The 23,876-nt window shown below is 46.2% G+C and overlaps 1 protein-coding gene across 1 annotated transcript in view; it reads left to right on the forward strand.

Annotated features, from left to right (window-relative positions):
- LOC131288194 (autophagy-related protein 13 homolog) overlaps positions 1–23,574 on the forward strand; it is a 39,846-nt gene extending 16,272 nt beyond the window's left edge. Inside the window, exons 2-4 of the mRNA XM_058317311.1 lie at positions 2,892–3,261; positions 17,517–17,712; positions 22,260–23,574. Coding sequence (XP_058173294.1) covers positions 2,892–3,261; positions 17,517–17,712; positions 22,260–23,127 — 1,434 coding nt within the window. The 3' untranslated portion in view covers positions 23,128–23,574. The remainder of the gene's footprint in view (positions 1–2,891; positions 3,262–17,516; positions 17,713–22,259) is intronic.
- Positions 23,575–23,876: the final 302 nt, after the last annotated feature.

Below are 23,876 nucleotides of genomic sequence, written 5' to 3' on the forward strand. Positions count from 1 at the left end.
CCCTTTCCTTCGCGCCGTTCCTTTGGAGAACTCACAGTTCGACACTTTCGGACCAATTCCGGTGCGTTGTGTGTTTCGGACGACTGCGATTCGGAATCATTTCGTTCCTGTTCGTTTGGTCAACTAATGGAGGTACCAAAGCCGATGATGATGATCCCAAGACTGGATGGGATTCAGTGTGCGATTTCTGGCCCGAGAAAATGGGAAAACGATCGCCAAACATGAAGTGGCATCAATTCATGAACCTTTTTTTCGTGACCAACTATATTGAATTGGCCAACTTTTCCCCTAGAATTTGTTGCTATCCGATAGGGGAATGTTTAGATCGTGTGGCCCACCGTATTGCTGGAAATGCTGGTAGCAAAACTCCGTGGTTCGTAAAATGTTTCGCTTATTTTTGTAGCTCTGTCCCAAGGGACACGGGAAATTTACGCTACAAAAATCAAACTGGGAAAGACATCGAGTGGAAAATATGGAACGGTAATATTTTTGGTATCATGGGCTTATGTTTCCCTAGAGAAAACAGAGCGCACAAAATTGCTCCGCTGAAATTCCAAAAGAACATCACTCGAAAAATATGTTAAACTGAAAAGTAGGTATGAAGGTATTTAGATTGTTTTATTATATCTTCATTTGCGTTGTTTAGATGTTTGTGGTTGACGACGAAAAGACGACGAAAAGAATGTTTAGACTTTCACTTTATATATATTTAGATAACTTCTGATTACATTATTGATACAGTTAAAAGTAGTTTATGATGTAACTTAAAGTTGCTTCCACTAATAATCAATAAAGGCATGCAACCGCGTACTATAGAATTAAATCCAAACAGAAAACTGTTTACTTCTAGGTTGACTGTACACCACACCATCACCACCTTGCACCTTTCGATCGACAAATCCCGTATCGATTCCTCTAAACACTATGAGTGATTGATTTGTTTTCCTGTTTAGGTTGACTGCTCTGAGGGACTCGTTCCCGCGGCAGGTTTCAAACGGTGGGAACGGGACCGGCACGGGGCGTACTTTTCCACTGACCAAGTGTCAAAAGTCACCGATTGCGATCGTACGATCGGAAGCGCCATATTTCACCCTCCATTGGCGGTGATGCAGTTTATTACGCCGCCATATGCAGGAACGTCGAAAAGCCGTCAACGGTCGAACGTTCCGCTCCGGGCAGGAAAGTCTATCCCTACCACCACCCGATCAGATTCGGAGGTTTATGACTCGCCGGTATCAGTGTTTACTGTTACACTCTCGCGATCTTCCAGTGCCTTTTCCTTGCCCCCCAACTCTTGAAGGTCGAGGGTATTGTTTGATAATGTAAAATTGTTTGTGGTAGTTCATGTGCAGGCTGTTGGAAGCAAATGGCCCCCCGCTTGGGCCTGGCTTATCCGCTAATCTTGCCCGGATGGGGTCGCGATGTCAAGTTTAATCCACGGTAAATATTTTCACCTCTCGTGAAGTGCAAAGTGCATCGTTGTTCGTTCACTTTTGAAGGTATAAAAAGTGGATGATTTACATCACATACCAATGCACGGCGCTGCCTTGCACTTACCTTACAGTTGCGATAAGTGGCGCGGGAATAAGACCCGAGAGTCGTTCGGCTAAGGTCATTGAAATTCGCTAAATGGCGTTTTTCGCACGGTCCTCAGCAAAAGCACAAAAATATCATTCTTTCCCAACCTAACGAGGCGTGAAAAATCATCTGGGCATCAAGAAAGTATACTTTAAGTATGAAAAACAGGCGGTAGGAAGCAAGTGGAAAATAATGAAATACAATTATCTATTCACGATCACATCATTTACTTTGAATTCGTTTGTTGTAAATCCCCATTTTAATGAGTAGATTAATTTGTGAGACTATTCGCTTCTCTCACAGGTTAATAAAAGTGAAAATTTATTTCTGGAATCATATTTTTTTTGGTGTAGCATTTACTGCACTCCATAACAACAATACAGAACACCATGAGTGTTAAACAGCGTGCGTTTACGTGCAGTATGGTTTTTTTTAGAGATTTAGTTGAAAAAAGAACTTTGTTTTTGATAGATAGAATTTTACTTACCTAACTTAAAAAGCGATCAAACAAAAGCTAAAGTAAATTTTTATTTTTACATTTCAAGTGAAGTTGTGAAAATAATATAATACACTGTATATTCTGCTAGAAGTGTTATATACTTAGCATAACATATGGCTGTAAGGTGAATAAACATTAGTTTTTCTGGTAAATACCATCCGGTTGTTTGTTGTATAAATCTGTTGACCAATCAACTCGTTCTTCCTCATTTCATTTGCAACATGTTGTGGGTGTGGGTTGCAAAAACCGTACCCTTCCAATTGCTTCCTCTAAGTGATCCGGGTGATATGAAAAGTAAACTTACTAAACCTACACTGTTCGCCATAAGGGCCCTCATCGTTTGCTAGGGCTGGACATACTGAGGATAATGAATGTTTTATTCTCCTCTATCATACAATCAATCAACCCATAATTTCTATTCCACCGACGATGCCGACCTACCAGGTGGAACGTAAAAGTAATGGTCGATATAGCAGGCCCACCAAGGACGCCGGTAGCCAAGGTGTTCCATTTCTTTCCCGGCGGGACACACTGGTTCACCTCGATTTTTCCTTGCACAGCAAAATAACCAATCGCACCGTGTCCAAGGTCGGTGCAGAAGGGAACGGAAGGCCTGTCCCTAACGACGGACAATCGATTGGGATCGATTCCACCTCCCACCCCGAGTTTCGACCAGCCCCCCAACAATTGGGGGTAGCTAACAATCCCTTACTTTTGGCTTCAGACCGTGCGGAGTGATTACTGTGACCTTTGTTATTTCTGTTGTGATCATAATGTTCTAATCCACATTTTGTTGTTATCTCACGCTTTTTAGTTTAACATCGCAATCACCGATCAGAAGTCGCTGCTGGACGTTCTGGTCGAGACGAAGAAGGTTCTGCAAGAGGGCAGCCAGCATGAATCGATCGTCAACCGGTTGCCGCTGTGCGTAGAAATTTCCCTCCAAACGGCCGAGGGTGGTAGCATGATATTGGAGTTTTGGACGCTGAGCATCAGAACCGATCAGACGAACGCACCGCAGCGTGCCAACCAGGTGATCTACAACCGTATGAGCTTGCTGCTCAAGTCGCTCCTATCCGTCACGCGAGTTACACCGGCCTACCGGGTGTCCCGACTGAAGCGCACCGACTCGTACGACATCTACTATCGAATCTACAAAGGCGACCCCCAGACCAATCAGTTGGGTAAGTAGTGGGGGGGTGGCCGACGTTAAACGGTGTTGTTTTAGGACACCACGTTCATGTCACGGGATTTGCCAACAAGCAGCAACACAAACCTGCAGTGGAATGTGGAGACGAGGCAGTAAAGTACATTCTGTTCGCATAGCGCTGCCTGTCGTTAACATGTTTTCGTTATGCACGAACACAACGAATTCCGGTTCCGGGAGGTGGGCGGTCGCGTTCAGGTGTGTTCTCTGCAGCGGACAACCGCAGATGTCTGTGTGCGCCAGGAGAAGAAATATCCGTCGAGGAACCACCGGAGGGAACGGGCGGGAGGGCTGGCCTTTTAATGTGAACGAGTGACCTTTCTGGCTGCGACAACCGCTAGCTTTACCACTTCCAGCAGTGCAATCGACTTCGCCTTTTCCTAACCGGTAGAAACACACTCACAAAAACACTTAAAGATCCAAAGTCCATGCCCACGACTCGACCCACTCGCGTTAATCAAGCACAAACCCCGACCAGGCTCACACGCACACGCCACTGAACGCACCTAATCAAAGTAGAACAGGTTTTGCAGCTCTTGTGCGTACCGCATTTGGCTAGTATTTTTTAGACGATGCGTTTTCTCCAATCCTAGAGACTATCCCTGCCTGTATATAGGCGACGCACAGATGTGTGCGGAACGCTGGCGCCAGCTCCCCAATATTGGAAGTTGACACGCCACTCGCCGACGGGAGGAGTGTGTCGCCTGCGTCTGGTCCGACGACCGAGGATTCGATGGTGGTAAAAAATTAATTACCTTGAAAGTTGGAGAGGTCTCTCGTGTCGGTGGTACCTTTTTATTTGTATCCGTCCACGTGAACAGTTACTCTGCGCGTCGCCGGTAGTAGAGACGATCAATATGAGACCCGGTCAATGACCATCGCGCATAGTCGTTGGCAAATTTATTGCAAAAGTCCTTGGACCTAGGTTCGTTCTGCTGAGTACCGGTTTTGACTGGTCTAACCATCTAACTTGCACGCCTTAGCAGGCAGAAAATACTGCAAACTGTATGGTGTTCTTCTTTCCGACCAGGACAAAGCCCGGTCCGTAAGAAAATGTTAGTCCAATATATAACTACCAAATCATCTCAATGCATGCCAGATTTGTTCACGATTTACTTTTGATTATTCCTAAAAACGTTCGTTGAAAATGTTGAACGAGGTATTCAATACCAGGGGTCTTCCGTTTACATTTTTAAAAAGAGAGATACTTCTTCGATCGCAGTTTTACTATTGATCGTTCTGAAATCCCTCAGTCTTGTCCAGAATCTAACGGTAAAATAACATACACCCTTAGCATCCACATTAACTGCGTTCAAGAAATCGCCTTGCTATAGTAAAAGAACAGAAGTAGATAATTAATTTCAAGTGTAGTAAAATACGTTAATTAATTTTGTATGTTCTGGGGGTGCCCATGGCGCAGCGGTAGCGCGAGGAAACACCACGCCACAGGTGTGGGATCGAATCTCGAGTCTGGCACCCCCCGGTATTACGAACGGCTGACCACCGATCTATAATATACCGTCTTTCGGTCACACAAACTCTCTTCGGAGAGAGGCCTTGTCCCACTAGGGGATGTCGTGCCACATAAAAAAAAAAAAAAAAAATGTTGTATGTTGAAAGAGTACAAAATTCAACAAAAATATGCAATGATTAAACTTAAAACTATGAAATATTTCAACTTATGTTTAAGATCCTTTGTTGATTCGAAAATTGCCACTCCATTCAAAAAGGGTTTAATATTACTTCCATAACGCCAACAACAAAGGACAACGTGTTTCGTGTTCTTTTCCCTCATCTGTTCTCTTTGAGGAACGCGTACCGAACAATCTGCTTTAGACCGCACTACATCCCTTTGGTATAATCATTTAATAAAACCAATCTAACATTCTTGGACAAACTTTTTATTGCATGTTTTATTTAACTTCACTCTGTCCATGTTTGCCATCACGAATGTGTAATGTGCAAATACGTTTCTTCTCTTCCTTCCGACGGTTCTTTAAGTGCGGGGGTCTACAATGTTAGCATACAACCCTGCACATATGCTTTATTTGCCATGGATGCGCCCGCATGCCTCTGATAGAAAGTTGACTTGTCCGAAGCATCGATCATTGGTCGGCTTCGTTAATGGCTAGAAAGTGGATCAAAGAATGGGTCGGTGAGGTGTGTGGACATATTTTGCATATCTTGCAAGTGGTCGTGGCGCTAAACACAAAATCTTCTCCTCTCGACTCACAGGTTACGATTTGTTTTTTGCAAGAGCATCCTCTAAACCAGTCCGTGGTTCCAGGTTCCGCAAAAACCTGTTCCAGCGTTAAAACTCATCTTCCAACCGAAGTTCACCTTCGAACGATCCGTTCGGGACCATGTGTGTAGGGTAATAAAAAAAACTCCACAAAAACCAACCTTCCTCATCAAACTCGCAGCTTCTTTTCGATCCCCCCAGGCCATGGCGCTCGGCAATAAAGTGGCGGCGGAACGAAAGGCCCTAACTACCACACGCAGGACCGAATCGAGCGTGGTGCAAAATGTTGCCACCAACACCACCCCGGAACGGTGTGCTAAACTTCACCACCAGACGACCTTCAGACAAAGTCGCGCAGCATCGCGTTCACATTCTCACAATCCGGCCGATATGATGGTGGAGCAAGCTATCGAACTTGCCGAGAATTCTTTCACCTCTTCCTCTCTCTCACCTTGGGTCCTGGTAGACCGGGAAGCGAGTAGTCTTACAACAGGCACCATTCACTGCATCGGCACACTTCTCATCCGTGGGAAGAGGGGAGGAAATCATTGTTGTCTTTCCATCCGACCGATCCGGCGTTTGTGCTTTTGCATTTTAAATCGCCTTTACGTTGATGCTTGACTGTGCGTGGCAATGTTTAGTTGGTGCGTGCGGTGCATTTCACAACAGCTGCACTTTGCACTTGCCGGAGGAGGATGCACTTAGCTTTGCCTGGGTAGTAGACAGGTGCCCAACGAATAGGAGAAGAAGCTCTCCGATCGATGAGTCTCAGCCATTGAAGGGTGTGCGATTGTTAAATATTTAAACACTGTCCAATACGCCATGATGCAACTGGTATTGATGTTCCGCCGAGGTAAGAGTTAAAGGGAAAAACATTAAATGAGACGGGCATTGTGCAATAAAGAACCGGTAATGTTGAAATTTCTGTGTCGTTTGTTTGAGATTTTATAACATTTACTCAACATAAACACACTTGTACCTTTTAGTAAAGAAGTGTTGAAACTTTTCTGTCGTTTGTTTGAGATTTTATTATATTTACTAAGTAAACACATTTGTAACGTATTTATCTAACAACCCTCAAACGCAATTAATTATGTACATTTCGACATCTTGCAGATGTTTGCCACTTTCATTACCTTTAGTTTGTTGTGTTTCGATTCGCATTCCGTTTCGTAACGACAGTATTTGCATGCAATAGTAGTTCAAATTATTGTGTCATCTTCTAAACACCCATAATTGCCAATAATACATTCCTTTCTGCTTAGAACTCAATTGAAGGGTATGCGCCACTCGAAAATTAAGTGGCGCGCACGACTGAACCTCATTTGCGAAATTTGTCACCATTATTTTTTGGCAAGCCATTTGCAAACCCGCCGTCCCATGCTCCTGGCGTAGTGAAAGACATGTCGGAAATAATTGGCTTTAATTAGGTTTGATTTATGATGACGTCCCCCCGCGCACGGTTCAGTTCCTTCCGCCACTTCCCGGAGAAGAGGCCCGAAGGTTAGTTTTATTTCCTACTCGTTTTACGTTCTTTTTTTTTCGTTTCAATCTCCCTCAGTTCAGCTTCCATCCCAAGGCAAAAAAAGATCATATTGAACAAGGGGGAATTGGCGAACGAGATATGCGTGCCCTTTCGACTTGGTGAATCGAGTGCACTGTTCCGCCGTCCGCCTCCCCAGGGCTTCCCGGGCAAAAGGTGTCAGTTTGATGGATGCAATGCGCGTTGTGTTTGTGCCGGGCGGAAGTGTGCACCGCATTCGAGGGGCTGGGAGGCGATCGTACGCACGGAGAGCGGGAGGCAATTTTTCAAACCGTCCACAACAAACAACAATGCACAACATTTCTCTCGTATGCATCGCACGGTATAGAACGGACGCCGATGGCGATAGCTGTCGAGGTCTCCGGTCGGTTGTAAAAATGTCAAGGAAGTGTAGTCCCCGGAAAACAACGCCTCCTACGGCGGCGGTTGTCAACCGTGGCTTCGGGTAGAGACGGTTCGTTTGCGGCTGTTGCTAGGGAGCGATATTGGGTGTTCATCATCGGACAGATTTTCTTATCTACCTTTTGTTGACAGACTTTCGGGAGATCCGTTTAATCTTTTTTGTACCTTTCGCTCACCTTCGTACAACAGACGAGACAGATTATTCCTTCAAATCGAGTCCTGTTGTGTGCGTGGCTTGACACATTAACAGAAAAAAGAAGCATTTAAGATCATTGTGCAAATGGATGCTAATAATATCATCAACTGTTGCCAGGTTCAGCAAGAAAAAAGATTGAACATTATTTTTGCCTGATTTACTTTGATGTTTAAATTTCACGTGACTGCCCGGTTCAGTGCATCAAACCCGTCAACACCCTTTTAGTGGCGGTTGCTAAAAAAGCTTCACCAACCGAGCGGAAGTTGACGGCCATCAACGCGTGCTTGCGTGGCTCTTTCAACACAGAATGGACGAAAACTGCCCATCCGTGGTGGTTTGGATGTAATGCTACCGAAGGGGTGACTGAGTTGCATTGAATGGAATGTGAAGAATGTCGGTATTTCGGCTGCCCATCGAAGTGTAGTTCCGGTTTATTACTACCCAACTATCTAACACCCTAACAGAGTCGCTTCGATCGCGCGACCTTGGGTGTATGAAGTTGTCGAGGGCTACCGGAGGGTTCTCCTTCGATGGTTGTTAAAAACAATAGGTGGAGCGGGCGTTTGGAGTAATTTTCCAATCCGCGCGTCACGACGGTGTATGTGAGCTCAGATTTGAGACAATCGAGTGTGTGGGCGTTTGGTGTGCTTCTCGAGGTTATCGATTGTTTTTGTTGGAAAAGTGGGTCAGCAAAGTGGGTTACAAGATGCGTCCGGAAAAAGACGATTAAAATCATAAAACACTGTTGCCAAGAGGGAAGTGGAAAGCTAATTTTATTACAAGAATCTGTTCGCAATGATAAGAGGCATTTTCTTTTCCTGTTTCGATATGATGGTGGATAGCAAAGAAGATCGCCCTTTAAACTCCTTCGTATATCAAACTGGTTTACTTTCTGCACCCGTTTAAATGCCTTATGGTGTCAACGATCGGTCCATCTATCGGTCCCTTGGTTGGCTACTGAAGCTACTGACCGTAGAGACCTTTTGACCCTCTTTTTAACCATGCCATACATTGCTGCATTTCGATACCTTTCGTTTCCATTGTCCAGAGTCAAGCATAGACTTTGCACCGCTTTAGTTAATTAATGCGAATAACTTAAGCTTGCCTTATGTGGTAGCGTTAAAGTTGGTGATCAATGTTCTATTCGATTGAACCAGACGTGAGTTCTTCATGAAGTAAAATAATTTCATTTAGTAAAGTTTCCCCAATGATTTTATTCTAAGTGCAAATGAATAGAATTCATAAACTCGCGTGAAGGTGTGAAGGCGTACTCGAGTGTGGCATAAAAAAAAACACCTTTCCAACAACAATCGATCGGTGCTTACCGTAAAGTTCCGGCGCCACGTTGGCGCTAATTTAAATTACTTGCGACCTGCGGCGTCGGTGATGGTGAGGTGCAGTTGTTTGCTCGCTTGCAACGAATGGAAAGCACCGAGAGGAGCCGCTTTTGCAACATGCAACAACACACCGAACAAGATGCCTCTCGCCCTGAAACGCAGGCCTGTGTTTGCAGCGAAACGAAACGAAAGCAAACGAGCGAAACGGCAAAGACGATTGACGAATGGGTCTTTCTTAAGTAAAGTCTTGTTTAAAAATAATAAGAAACCTTTTTCTCGAACATAAGAGTATCGGCACGGGAATATACACACATATGCACCGACGATGGGACTGGGGCTTTGGGGCTAGCCCGATCGATCCAGGAAAAGGTCAGGCACGTGCCCACGGCTTCCTGGCTGCAGAGATATTGACCATTAACTGTCCGACGTCGTCCGGCGTAAGGAGAAAATGACAAAAAGCGCGCTTCAGACCGTAACCCGGCGTCCACCTTATCGACGAATGGCGCGTGCGCGTTTCGTTTAAAAATAAAAAAAGCACATTGCTGCACGCACCGTCGTCGGAAGGAGCATTTAAATGCCCGGCACGATGCGCCGGAGAGAAGAACATAAATATGCAATGGAAAAGGAAAAGAGTGAGCATTAAAAACCATACCGAAGCGTCGAATAACTGACGGAGGGTGTAAAGGAAAGCGACAGGAAACGTTGAACTAATTACGCACCTCTTTCTCTCGGAGTACGGGATGTGCCTTATCCATGGAGTCGTGAACTGGCATGCTTCGGGGGCCACTATGTCTTGCCGATAACTTGCATTACCGTGGAACATAACACCTACCCGATATCGGTCGTTTCAAGGAAGTGCAACATTTATCATTGTGCCGCGAACTTGTCCCCATTATCGGACACCGAGAGCCTTCGGGGTTATCTCGTCCTAGCGTAAGACGAGGGGGGGTTTAATATCCCGATTAATTTATGTCGCGAGAGCTTTTGCGCGAAGGAAAGAGGTTACAACCTCCCCGTTTCTCGGTGATTTAACTCCGACGACTACCACAGAGTTCCAACAGCTCTCCCTCTGGTCGGGCCAAATGCCAATTAGGTGGATTTGTTTTTATTTTTCTCCCGTACCGCGCTTTTTTTTCCTCCAATTCGCATGCTAATGTAAACAAAAACCGGTTTTATCGTCAAGCCAGGGGGTAAAAAATCGCAAACCGTCGACGGACTTGGCGAACGTGCGATGATGCGGGGCAAAGGTTCGCCTCGAGGACGGTTGCAGGTGCTGGGAATTCCGGTACTAAATGAAACGTGCAATCTTTCGACTGGTTGTGCCGGCCATCTTCGGTGTTTTCAGCGATGATTTGTCCCGCTAAGATGATACCGTGCGCCTGAAAGTTGAGGACAACAAGCACGTTCCATTAATCGATCATAAAATAACCCACCGATAGGGACAACCGTTTCGTGAAGGATGAGTTTGTAAAGTTTGTTTAATAATGATTTGCTTCAGATCTTCAACTGACAGCCTTTTGAGGAATAGTTGATCCTCTTGACCTGCTGTTTGAAAATATCGTTCTTTGCCAAATGTTCGCTTCAATGTCAACGATTGTCTTTATTCCCCGAAACAGACATACCACTTTCAGGATGTTGGAAACCATCAATTTTGCTGAGGGTGGTGAGATCTGTGCAAATTAAAAAGCCATTCAGTAAGCATTTTTATATGTCCACATATTTGCAGATATCTTCACGGTCTGTCTCAAATCGTCTGTCATCATGAGAGTTATCGATCCTTCCGTTGCGCGATCGAAAAAGTAAAGCATAGTACTGCGTTATAAGGAGTATTGCAAGGTGATTTCACTCCCCCATCCCCCCGTTGCATGCTGCACTTCTTCATCGTCGACGAGTCAGCCATCCGGTAACCCAATTAGGACAAGCCCCTCTGACCAACGTTCTCGGCCATCTGTACTAAAAAAAACAAACAGGGAGAGCTAAAACAAACGGATGTGTGTTTCCCGTGTCAAGGTTAGTCACGCTGATGTCTCCCAAATGGAATGGTTACCAGTTGTGGCTTTCTTTCTGGTACTTCGGCAGACACAGGCATATTTGCTAACCATCACCCCCGCAACGCTGGCGTCGAAGTTGGATGGCTTCCCAAGATATTCGCATTGACTTTGGCGCCTCGGGCATATAGTGGTACGGCGGCGGTGTGTTGCATAAAAATAACCCCTGGGAACGTGCTGTGGCCAGGTCGCGACGTTCAGGACGTTCGCCGAAACGCCACAACGTTCGATGTAATGCCGACTTTCCACAACGCCCTCCGGTGGGATCATGCCCAACGATGGTTCTAGGCTGAGTGATATAATTTCGTTACACGCCGGTTGCAAACTGCCCACTAAAAAGGTCCACTTTTCAGCGTACTCCGGGGTGGTTCCGTGTTGTTTACTTGTTTTGCTCACTGTATCACCCCCCGTAGTTACTCAGAAACCGGTTCGATCTGGTTAGTTTCCGTTACGTGGGGGGAGGGTTCAGTATATTCCAACCCAGGGAGGGAAGCTTGCTTCCCCTCGGTCACTTCCCGTGGAAAAAAACACTGGCGCCATTGGACGGTTGTTGCATGTCGCGAGATTACACCTCCATCGGGGGGAGTACAATAGATATCCCGTCCGGTGCACCAGGTCAGCACGAACTTCCCGCTGCCAAGTCACGATCGCCGATACCGGTTTCGCTATCTCTAGCGTACGGTTATCGCTACTCTGGTTGTTTACTGTAGCATTTTCGGATGAGGAACGAGTGCTGGTACTCACCCGAGAGCGCACTATTTACAATCACCTCTCCTGTTATCAGCCACTTCTGCAACGAAGGTGTAATGCGGCGAACGATAGTGAAGTGACACCGTGCGTATTGACATTTTAGATTCCCGGTTACAATCTGCAAAACATCATCACGTTCCATCGTTGGGCGTTCATGTTGATGCTGTTCGAAGGGAAACGGACGGCGGGTGAGAGCGGCATTGGGTTGTTAGTGTTTAGAACTTGAGATTCGCGGTGCAATTTGTAGGAAAGCTATCGCTCCTTTTTCTCCGAAGTGACCGTTGTGTCAAGGAAGTGTTGTAATTCAAACAACCACTGCGTAGTTTCCATTTCTGAGAATACTACAACCTTCTTTAACGTTAAATTGCATAACATTTACCATGTAAACCGCTCGATGAATAAATCAGTATTAGCAAATTAATCTGGCCAAAGCGTAATAAATATAAATCCTTGTGTTTAATCTGACCCGGTCCATCGGAGAACTTCTGGAATTCATTTAACACGTTGACTGCCTCGTCACCCAAAAGTGGGTGACAGCAGCACTTATTTCTAAAATATTTATGACCCATAAAGAAATGAAAATGCAACATAAAAACTATAGTAGTGTTAAAAACAGGTTCTTTGGGAAGCTAATACTTTGCTTGGCCTTCAAATGGCCATCGGTTTAACAAATGTTATGGACATTTTTTTTAAATGATTTTATTAAATAAAGTGTGCTAAAAACGCTTGGCAGTCGACGTGTTAAACCTGGTACTAGTAACCAAAAGGGAGGATCCGCAAAACGGATTAAATGTAGATGGATGAATCATGTCTAAATTTCATGAATTAAACTTTCCATGTATCATGTTCTTGTTTTACAAGTGATGGACATGATTAATTAATGTTTGTTGTTAATTTCCTTCCGTACCGATTTGTATCCACGCTATTACGCTTCAATTTCTTTACACCGTTTTTATCATTAAAATACGATCTCTAACTCTCGTGGAATGCAGTATGACAGCATTCCTTGGCACATTCGTCGACTCTTTTCTGTTAATTGTTGTTTTTCCCAATGGAGTCGCTGCATTCCGTCGATGCATGTGTATGCATGTCGACATGCAGAAGTCATTTCATGCACCCATTTTGCATGTATGACGAAAGAAACAAGCTGAGCTAACAAACCGTTATTGGATCGCCCTAGGGAGGGGGTGTCGATAGGAAAGGGTCCGGCTCTGGCACCAAGACAAATGAACCGTTGGTAGGGAAAAAAATGGTTCGCACGATCGTGATGCAGCCTCCAATCCACCCCGTCCCCTAAGACCGACACAACCTAGCACTTGCAATTAGTGAAACATTGCGTCCGGTACGAGAATGAACACAACACAAATATAGTGCCGCGTACGATCGTGGTACTACGAGAGCTATTTTTAACCCTCTCGCCATACGGGCCGGCCGTCTGGTCCAATGTCACCGGCCGGGGCCGGTTTAAGGAAGTTACAAATCTTTCTTCCTTGTGTTCTATCGCTGCACGATGTTGTTTTCTGCTGCTCGCAACCCGGCACCAAAACCCGGTATTATCGATGCTGGCCAGCGCGATTACCCGGTTCGTTTTTAATGCTTCTAATGGTAGTCGTGTTAAAATGAAAAACAAGTTGGAACCCTTTTTAAGGAGACCCTCCGAGGTTAATCAATGTTGCTTTCGTTCGCCATGAGGCAAAACAGTACCGGCTCCGAAGACTAGTGATTCCGTTTTGAGGTGTCGGTTTCGTTTGTTTACTCACATCCTCTTTGAAGGATGGCTTATTATTTTAACCGGTTGCACATGGACCGGGTGACCGTTGTGTGCATGTGAAACCTCCCCCCCCACAGCATAAGCACAAACCGATCATCCGACGACGCTTGGGGTAAACAGATCGATGATCTTATAACAACGCCGGAAACAAACCAATCGCATCAGGTCCGAGTCATTTGATTCTTCTATAAAAATAACCCGATGGTATAGGGGTAAACAATTGTTTGGTTTTATTCCAACCGAAGGAAATTATCTCGTTTAGAAAGATTAAAAATATGTTTTAAAAACAAGTTGAGTTTGCTTCATCTCTGAATGTGAAAAAATGGAAAAATACTTCTTTTGACAAGCTCACTAAAATGGCTATTGTTTTTGATAATTTCTAAATTATTTTTGGCCCATAAATAAATGAAAAAAAACTTATTAAGAAATTTTATCAAAAAAATGTACTAAAAAATTGTGCTAAAAACGCTTGGCAGTCAGTCATCGTGTCAAACATTCTTTTTTTTAAACTGCATCGGGATGCACACGGTGAGTGCATTCGCCCCTTTTGCTTATCGCACATTGTGGACCGTTTGTGGTTGTCTTTGTCTTCGAAAATGCATTCACCCTCTGGCACAGGCATATTTACTTTACACTGGCCTGCTGGCCTTGCAGTTCGTTCGAGTCGGACTGGTACATAGAGAAATTCATGGAAAGGAATTAACGGAACAAAGTTTCAACCACACGGTTAGAGTGATTCACGAGGGATAAATTAATCGATGCATTGCATTCGTTCTTAGAGCAATGATGTCACCCAAGGCAACTTTTTCTCATGGTAGAATTTATCCTTTCTTAGCATTGGACGTTGTTGAAATTACAGGAAAAATCTTTAATCATTTTAAAGTCGTGTTTAATTCTCCCTAACACTCAAACTGTATCTCTAACACTCAAACTCTTGAAGATTGATAGGGTGATGAGATAACGATAAAATAACCTGGAAGAGCTTCTGCTAAACCACATCTCGACACCGTTACGGAATAGGCTTATGGCTATCACTTCGAAGAAGTTGATCCTGTTCTTCACAATCATCATCACCGCAATCAGGCCCGATTAAATGTTTCCCCACACAGGACTAGCTACCTCTATCAGTCGTTATCTACCATGAGACGTCGCATTTTTGTGGTCAGGAGATTGTAGCCACCCTGTAACTTCTGATGCCCCCTAGGGGTGGTTTATCTTTCGTTCCATCTTTCAGCCCGGTTGCCATTATCACCTCCGTTCGCAGCAAAACATTCATCCCCTGCCGCGTTAACCTTTTGACCGCGACCACCTGCCGAAGAGCACAGGCAAAAGCCAAGGCAAAGGCATCACGATGGGTCATCAATTTTTGCGCATTATGTTGCCCCGGATCATCCCGCGACATAGGCTGCCCATTTGCCATCGGCCTAGTCTCGCGCCATTATCGCCCGAAGTGGTTGTCGAGTGAGGCGATTTGTGCTAGGCGAACCAGCGAGTTGAAAGAAAATACTGGAATCCTTATCTCTCGACACATCCCATGGATTGGATTGACGTCAGAGGCTTCAGTTCGACGGCAGGGGAAGCCTATCGTTGGCCCAGTGCTCACACCAAATCGAACTTCACTTTCCTTATCGGCAGTAAAAGCAACCACCTCTAGATGGAGCCGGTTAGAAGGTGGATGAACAAAGGGCTGGAACGTTTACCATGCGAACCTGATCGTCTATTTCGCTCCGATTGATGTTGAGATCATTACTAGCAAACAACACACACCGTAGCCAACATGAAGGGCAGGCGCTCCGGTGAAAATGGAACCCGATTAATTAATCCAGTCGTGGCGCCAAACTGTCGATTGTTTCCTAGATTGCATGTGGAAGCATCTAGTCAGTCGAACCCTTTTGTGGGATGAGCGTGAGCGGAGGTGTCGGAATCGAACCGACCTCCATTCTAGCGTTCCACTGGCCTCATCTCAAACGACCTTCTCACACCCCCCGAACAACATTTCTACCGCCAGTTTTTCAATCGACATCGAGAAACATTCCTTTCGAATGATTTTTCCTACCAAGGTAAACACATAATCGCTTAACTCATCAAGCCTTTTCGTTGTTTTTGAATGAACCTGCCTTCCCTCCGAAAGGTTCCCGACGATGTATCTCTATTTCACGGCTTGGTCAGGGAATGATCAGGAGACGGGTTGCAATTTACGTGTGCGGTCTACGGTGTTTTGACGAGGGCAAACATTTAAATCGCACCGTGTTCGCCGCCTCGGGGTGGTATCTTCATTCCGCAAAAGAAAGCTTAGCCGTTGGCAATGAATCGGTGCGAAGTGCCTAAAAATAACCGAACCGGCTGTCCGCGGCTAGTGCTATTATTATCCTTGCTAAAACCGAACAACACAATCGCGACCAGGCGCGGTCATATGTGTGTGTGTGGAGCAAATCCGACTTGTGATTTGTTTTGGCCCCTACCGAACACCGACCATCACAAGCGAAAGGCACCAGGGGACGGTTTCGACACGACCACGAATCACCGGTGAGACAGGTAGACATTTTTTTTAAGCAGGTGGTTGCAGTCAGGTGGAACCGATATCGGAACCACATTCTCGTACTGCACTCCGCATGGCAACAGCGATTGTCGGTCGTTGCCGAGGGCATAGTCCACATCTTCCACTCGTAAGCGACTCACAATCACGACCAAACAGAGGTGTCGTGGATACTGTGAGGCAATATCTTTAATGCACACTGTTTCTAGTCTTGTTTTAGGTAACGGAAGTGGTATGCTAAATTGGATAATCTCGCCGACTGCTTAACACAAGTGATTGACAGAATGCCTTGAAGCTTGGCTTGCTGAGCCGGAGAGAGCTGTTTACAAACTGTCCACCTACAGATGGGTGAAAGGGAATCTGCAACCTCTTAGGAGCACCAGTACCGATCGCTCGTTTGAACATGTCTTCTATAGTCTAAGATTATGCAAGGGCAGATTTCTTTCGAGAAAGAGGGACCATTCAATCAGTCTGTCAGTCGACAGCAAACAGCTTTATAATCTGAACCCCCCGTCCGTCGATCCGAGGCGATCGACAATATGGTGGGCGCGGCTCGATCGAGACTTGAGCATCATCATGCTTAGGACGACACACTGGTGGACTCGGCGTGAGTACACAGTGTATCAAAACAAAATGATTATGGTCATTTGTGTCGGCTGCCCATCGTGCGAGAGTTGTTCCGCCACGTGAGGAGGGTGACTCTGCTGGGGGTGGGTGGACGGAACACTACTCGAGTCGACTAACCATTCGTAGTGTACCACGTCGACAAATTGGCGGGGGGGGGGGGGGAGATTGTCGCGCGCGAGGGTGTACTACTTATACTAAGGCGAGATTTACGCACACCAACTCTCGTAAGGCAGGGCAAAAATGAGTTCCCCCGCACAGTAAAGTCTGCCCTGTCGCGACACTGTGTCGGTTGATAAAATGTCACGATAGAATATTTTGCTCCATTAGCATATGACACGTTTGCAAAATTTCGCTTGCCTAAAAGCCACTTCCCAAAGTACTCACCTTCCCGCCCATCGGATGGCGCCAACGTTCGGGTGCCCATTTATAGTATTTAACACAGCGCGAATGCAATCTGCGGGCCAGCCAACGGTGTATCGTTCCCCAACCCGCGCTTACATGGGCAACGCGCGTGAGAGATCTCTCGCGGAATCTCGCGCTTGGTTGTCGTGGTGATCGCGAGTTGGTTTCGGTCGTGCTATTGTACCACGTATACGACCTACACGCCATGGCGCGGGGACAGATAATGGCAGTGGGGTGATCGGGGGAAAGGGAAAGATCTCGCGAGGGAATTCCCGCGCGACGTGGGGTCGCTCCGCGTGAGCGACCGTCGACGACGTCTTGCCGTGTACCAAAAGCAAACCTCACTCACCGCAATTCTCTCATTCGTTTCCCAACCAGGCGATGGTTACAACCAGGTTCGCGTCGGACAGTTGTGCACACAGATCGGAACACTAAACATGGCAGTCGCCTACCGGACGAAGATTACGTTCTCGCCAACGCAAACCGGACGCGACAACGCGATCATGTTGAAGAGCGATCACTTCCTGAAGGATATCAGCCCGAAGCACGTACGCTACAACTACAACAAGAAAACGTAAGTATTGTCAACGAGGAGCAGTCTAGTGGATATTGGAGTGGTTCTAAGGTTCCGTCAGTTTCGTAGGGGTTCCAAAAAGTTTGTTTGTGACTAAGCAAAGCATAAAACTCGCAATGGAGTACAAGTGATAACAGTTTGTTCGCTACCAAACTGGAAAGTAGGTTTGATGTGAAGAGATATAAGAAGTTCCACCACCACCGCCTGAAAAGTGAACCGGATCCATGTAGCCAGCTTTAGCCTTGGCCATTCGCCTTATGGGTAGTGAATTAATAAGCGGGACTGGTGACAGAAATGGTGCCTTGGTTCATACATACTGACTAAAAGCTTATAGTATCTACAGTAGGATACAGCGCAGTGTAGTGCAGTGCGTCGTCGTGGTGGTAGTATACCATAGGTGGGATGGAATTGAAAAACCCACAATAAGCAAGTGCCAGATTCGACCTGTTTTCAGCTTCCAAAAAATGCTCACAACCCACAAACGCTTTTGACCATCGAAATAACGCTGATTCATTCACCATGGGACATTGTGCATTTGCGTCACGCTGCTGGCCAGACTCACGCGCTCGCAACGCGACGGGTGCCATCGTGCTGAGGGTTGGCGATCGACGGCGTTCCGAAGGGTGGCAATGGGTGATGCCGCCCCACCCCTCTACGGGGGGCGCTGTATGACAGTCACCACACACACTCTCCGAGAGATCTTCAGTCGACGTCATCTGCAGCATGAGATGGGCGGATTTTTGCGGGTTTAATTTGTAACCGTGCAACCATCAGCGTTCGTCTGTAGATGAAATGCTGAATGGCATGGAGAACCCATGGAGGTGAGGGACGCATTCCAACGGCGACACGGTAGTAGCAAGTGGAAGGGAGCACACAACACAGTTTCCATGATTTCCTTGGAATGCACCGCTATGCGAGTTGTTGGGGAGGGGTTCTGTTGGTCTGTTGCAGGAATGCATTTGATCACTCTCTTACGAAGAGAAGAAGTTACGGCCCGTCATATGGCCATTAAAGATTTGTGTCATGTGGAACGAGCGAGGTTCGTAGTGTATAAGCCGCTCGAAGATACTTACCTCCGGAGTTTATCGTTTGACGACAGATGGCGCTGTCTCGATCCAAAGATACTCAGCGCTGATGAACCCTTTGGACTCTCGATCACACTACCATCCGAGTCTACATTATGCTGAAGGCCGTATCAAACCACCCTGAGCCCAATGTAGATGCAGCTCATTAAAGATTGTGCCTGGTTCGTCCTCCACTGGCGCACCGTTTGTTTCGCCTCCTCCGTGCGTGACATTGTGTATGCAGCCTTGGGAAAAACCCAAAATCCGATCGTGTTCAACAAAGTTTGATGGAGAAAATAACCGGTTTGAATATTTGGTGGTGTGACCTTTTTTTCGGCGCTGGCAGGTGGTGTTTGTGATATCACCGAAACCATCTTCATTCGCACGCAGGTGCACTGGTGTGTGCACTACGCCGAGCTCTCAAAGGCAATAGAAAACTTTCCGCTACTAGTAGTGGTTTGTGGTAGTAGCTCTTCCTCTGCACCGTCTTCAAAGGGACAGAAACCACTGGAACGCCGTGTCCATCCTGGTAGGAAATGGAAAGTGGTGATATCACCACTCCACTGTAGATCCGAATAGCCTCGCTTATCGGAGCAGGTCAACTTTCCTGTTTTACGATTGCTTGTGTGCAGGGAAAATCCATCCCGCGAACACACGTGAATACAAATGCGTTTATTCTGCTTAATCACAAACGCTTACAATGTATACGAGCCCTAGTGTAAGCCCGTACCTTGGCTAAGACAGTGTTAATTAATTGCCCGAGATAAGGCGAATGTTTTATGATGGTACAAGGTAGATGTCATGATGACTACTCAAGCTGTATAAAGTGGGTTCTTTTTCTTGTAAAGGACTTACAGACGGTTCCGATATCTTTTTGTAGCCTATAAGTTATCAATTGTCGAGGCCATAGCCAAGGTCGGTACGATTTTGAATAATATTATCATGCATCAGGATTGAGGATCATGTTTATTTCAAATGGTTGTAATTTTATAAAACAAAAAAATGGTAATTCAAACTTTCAACGAAGAATATTGTGCCTTCTAATTCAATTTGTATTTCACGGCAACATGCAATCAAACTGGATGGAACCCGTTGACAAGAAGTCTATTGTGTTCACCCTTCATTTTCATTATCCGTAATTTAAAAAATCAGATACTCTATTGTCTTACTTTTGAGCACTATCACTCAATCAATGAACAAAGTGTAGAAATGATTTTATCTTATCGTCACGCTTGTCTCGATCGTTCCATGGATGATTACGCGATGCTACCGGTACTTTGCTGGTGGCCAGCTCTCCAGCGGTTCGAACTCTCGTGCTCTTCGTTCGGCTAACCACCGGCGGAAGGTGAAGCAATTTTGCAAACTCGAGCGGCATTTAATCGCTTTCGCTGGCAGCACTATCTTGCGGCATCAGTTTCAATGCATCCATAATGCAACGTAAGCGCGCTCGGTTGATTAGAAACAGATTTGCAGTTCGCCCCCCTTGGGGGTGAAATGATACCTTAGACTCAGTTTGGTAATCATATTTTGTTGCGAAAACGGCAATTTGTCGATCCGTTTTCTCTTGCAAGTATTAATAAATTTCATCTCAAAATAAATTAATGTCCGATGATTGCATGATAGGAAAATGGTGCCGATGAGGCATTGGGACTCTCGAAAATAGTTTTACCATATCTGCTTTCTCCCCCAGCAACCTTCTCGAGAGTTAATCTTCGCGCGCAGTAAAAAATCGTTTCCATCAGCATAAAACATAATATTCGATTGGATGTTCTGCGCGTTAACGCTTTCCACTTCACCGAGTCGAGTGTCTATCTGGACGGAAGGTAGAAAACCTTCCGAACCCGAGCCCACTGTTGTCGTAAAGCGTTCGTTTTATGGCAACCGAAAGCGAAGGCAAAAATAGAAGTACCCGCTCCAAGGCGCTATCCAATTTGCTCGCCCAGCGTGTTTTACCTTTGCTTTGCTGCTTGCTTAAGTAGACAACCAACCACGAACATCCGAGAGCCCGGTAACACCCGCCTAGGGTGGGTAGATTCATTCATAAACCCTTTAAATCCGTACCACGCGAGAAAACTTTATAGCGTGGGAGCCTGCAGTTCGGGTCCGGGCCCCTCTTGACTTGACTTGTTGAGATTTCTCCTCGCCGCAACCCACGTGGTGCGATAAATTGTAGCTTTTTCCTGCCACCCGATGATCGATATTTCCTTTGCATAAAATCGGATCCCTTTGCATCTCCTCCCACCTACCTCCCTTTCGGAACAGCTTCGAACCGGATTCCTTTTTAATTGCCTTTGAGAAGGCAAGGAGGAAGGGACTGTTTACCGCAAGAAAAACCTACACATAAGGCTGAAATGAAATATTACGAAATGACTTGGTGGACCTACTCTCGCGACGATTTGTCACTGCAATGTCTGCATGCGTAGGAGGTCTTAAGCATCCCCACCACGCAGGCTGTTCACCAACGATCGTACCAACTGGACACAGGCGGGCCTGACTTGATGATGACTATTTATGGCCAGAAATTGTAGCCCTCAAGCCAGCCAGTCCAGCCAATCCGGCAAACCATGTGTGTGGGCATATGGTTGGCTGGGTGGAAAGTTTTTTATTCGCTGCTTGTTATTTTTCCTTTGCGATGCAACAGATGGCGCGACTGCACAACTCGCAACTGTTTGCAAACAGATGCAAAAACAAATGAGAATCTTTGAATCTAATCGATTTGCAACAACCGCGAAAATGTTTTCGAAACATCCAAACACCTTTCCTCACGTTCGGCACGTTTGCTGCACGTGCCATTTAGAAGTGATGCTGTTTATCGAAAGTGGCAACAGTTTAAAATTGTATGCCAAGCGCCCTACTCTCTAAAACTGTTGACTGACATCGCACTTACAGCGTTGATAAGGGGCATGAGGGCTTTTGCTGAAATGGCCATGCATGCATGTTACCGGCATGATTCATACGATTCGCGAGAACGACGCTTTACGTAAGTGCTCACATGTGGGGTTTTGCTGGAAAACTGCGCGGGGTATCGTCATCATGTCACTGGAGGCGCCTGCATTTTTACGATAATTAGAAAAAGATAAGCTTTTTAAAATTAGGTTGCGTACACAAGTAACAAATTAATATCTAGCAAACTTGGTGACAAGGTTAAAACACAATAATGTTTGCATAGCAAGGGAATTCGAATACATCAAATTTCTGTACCCTTTTGAAACCTATCACTTTGTAAATAATTAAAGACCCATACCTAACAAACAATTGTGGACGCTTATCGCCATTTAAGCAATAAAATATTACTGAAGGTTGGCGACCTGAAGTGAGTCGAATAACCAGGATGTCACGATGACTAGCAAATGTTTGTTGTGCAGTGGGTAATTTTTCGGAACCCCTACGAAGAACCGAAACTCTCCAAATATCAACCACCGATAAGATAATATTCAATACTAATCTGAAACATTTCGCTCGTTTCCCTTTTTTTTCTTGCAGTGAGAAAAAGATAATTGACTTGGACAAACCGATGCGATGTGGTGCCTTTGTCGATGCCTCACGGGTAAAGAAGTACACCGAGGACGATCACATACTTCCCGAAACGCCACCCTACAGCTGGCTACTACCGAAGCCACGTGACGAGGGTGCCTTCCGTGACTGCGGCGAGGACCGCGTTTCGCTACACTCGCCGACGACGACGACGGCGGCGACGGTGGATGAAAACTGCTCCAGCAACGCTAACAATCTCATCAACATCAACAACAACAACAATAACAACAACATCAATAGTAAGGGATCGTACGAGTCGAACGGCGGTGGCGCCGGACCAATGCACTTCCGTCTGTCCCAGTCACCTAAGGGGGGCGATTCGTTCGGATCGCTAGCATCGACCGCCACGGTTGCGATTCCCGCCAGCACCACCTCCACCAACAACACCGGAACCACCTCACCACCCAGCTCGTTGGGTGCCGGTGGGATCGGCGGTGAGCTGCGAAGATCGTCCCGGTGGTCGATCCGCCGGGACCCGTCCGAGGACGACCGGATGCTGAAGGAGCTCCACTTTGCATTTGCCGAATCGACGGCCCAGAACGAGCTGGCAAAGTTTTTGCGCGAATGCCAGAACGCACCCGCCCTGCAGGAGTTCGATCTGATGCGATCGAGCGGCGCCGACACGATCACGGAGGAGGCGAACGTCGACGGTAGCCGGATACTGACCGAGGCCGACACCGGCCCGGACAGTGGCGAGGAGGACAGTGAGCTCAATGACGTCACCCGCCAGCTCGAGCAGTTCGAGACGTCGCTACCCGACTTCGAGTACCTCGTGACGTCCGTCTGCCAGACGGTGGACGACAACTCCAACAGCTAAACGGGACCGAACCGGGGCGCGAGTTGAGTTCGTCGGGAATAGGGGATTGATAGATGATAGTGACTTTTTTTTTATTCGAGAGAATCAACTGTCGACTGATATTTTTTTGATGATATTCATCTTACCACACAACCACACATACACACGCCCACACAAACAGACTATCACGACACTACACAACACATTTGGAAACAAAACCACAGGCAAACCCCCACACAATGGCAGACTTTTTTGCGATGACAGACATGAAATGTAGCGATGAAAAATTTGCAAAGGAAATGGAGAAATGGACTCCAAGGCGTAGAAAGTAGGATCTGTCGAAGCGCAATAGCGGTAGGAAGCGGTGGCCAAAGAGAAGATTTGTATGCAACAGAACAGACCGAATGGTGATGTTAATGCCCGGGGGGAGTACAGTACTTGCCCGGATGTGTTTTCCAGGCGATTCAGGCGCGCGAGCCATGAACGTGTGTCCGTATGCAAAAATAAGTTTCCTTGCCTTAGCCATTACTCTTTAGCTTAGGCTCTCGCGTGTAGGGGCAGCGCGTACGTCTAGTAAGTTCATAATCGATGCATCGATGAATCAAAGTTCCTTAGCGTGCGAGACTGGGGTCGGAGTGCTAGTACGATACACACGATACCGATTAGGTTCCCCCGTTGGTTACCCTTGCTCGTAATTCCCAACCCCCTTTCCAAACAAACTGAACAAAAGGATATTTCTTGATCATTTGACATTTATTATTTATGCTCGT

Source organism: Anopheles ziemanni, chromosome 2 (genome assembly GCF_943734765.1).
Source record: "Anopheles ziemanni chromosome 2, idAnoZiCoDA_A2_x.2, whole genome shotgun sequence".
Classification (NCBI taxonomy): Eukaryota; Metazoa; Arthropoda; class Insecta; order Diptera; family Culicidae; genus Anopheles; species Anopheles ziemanni.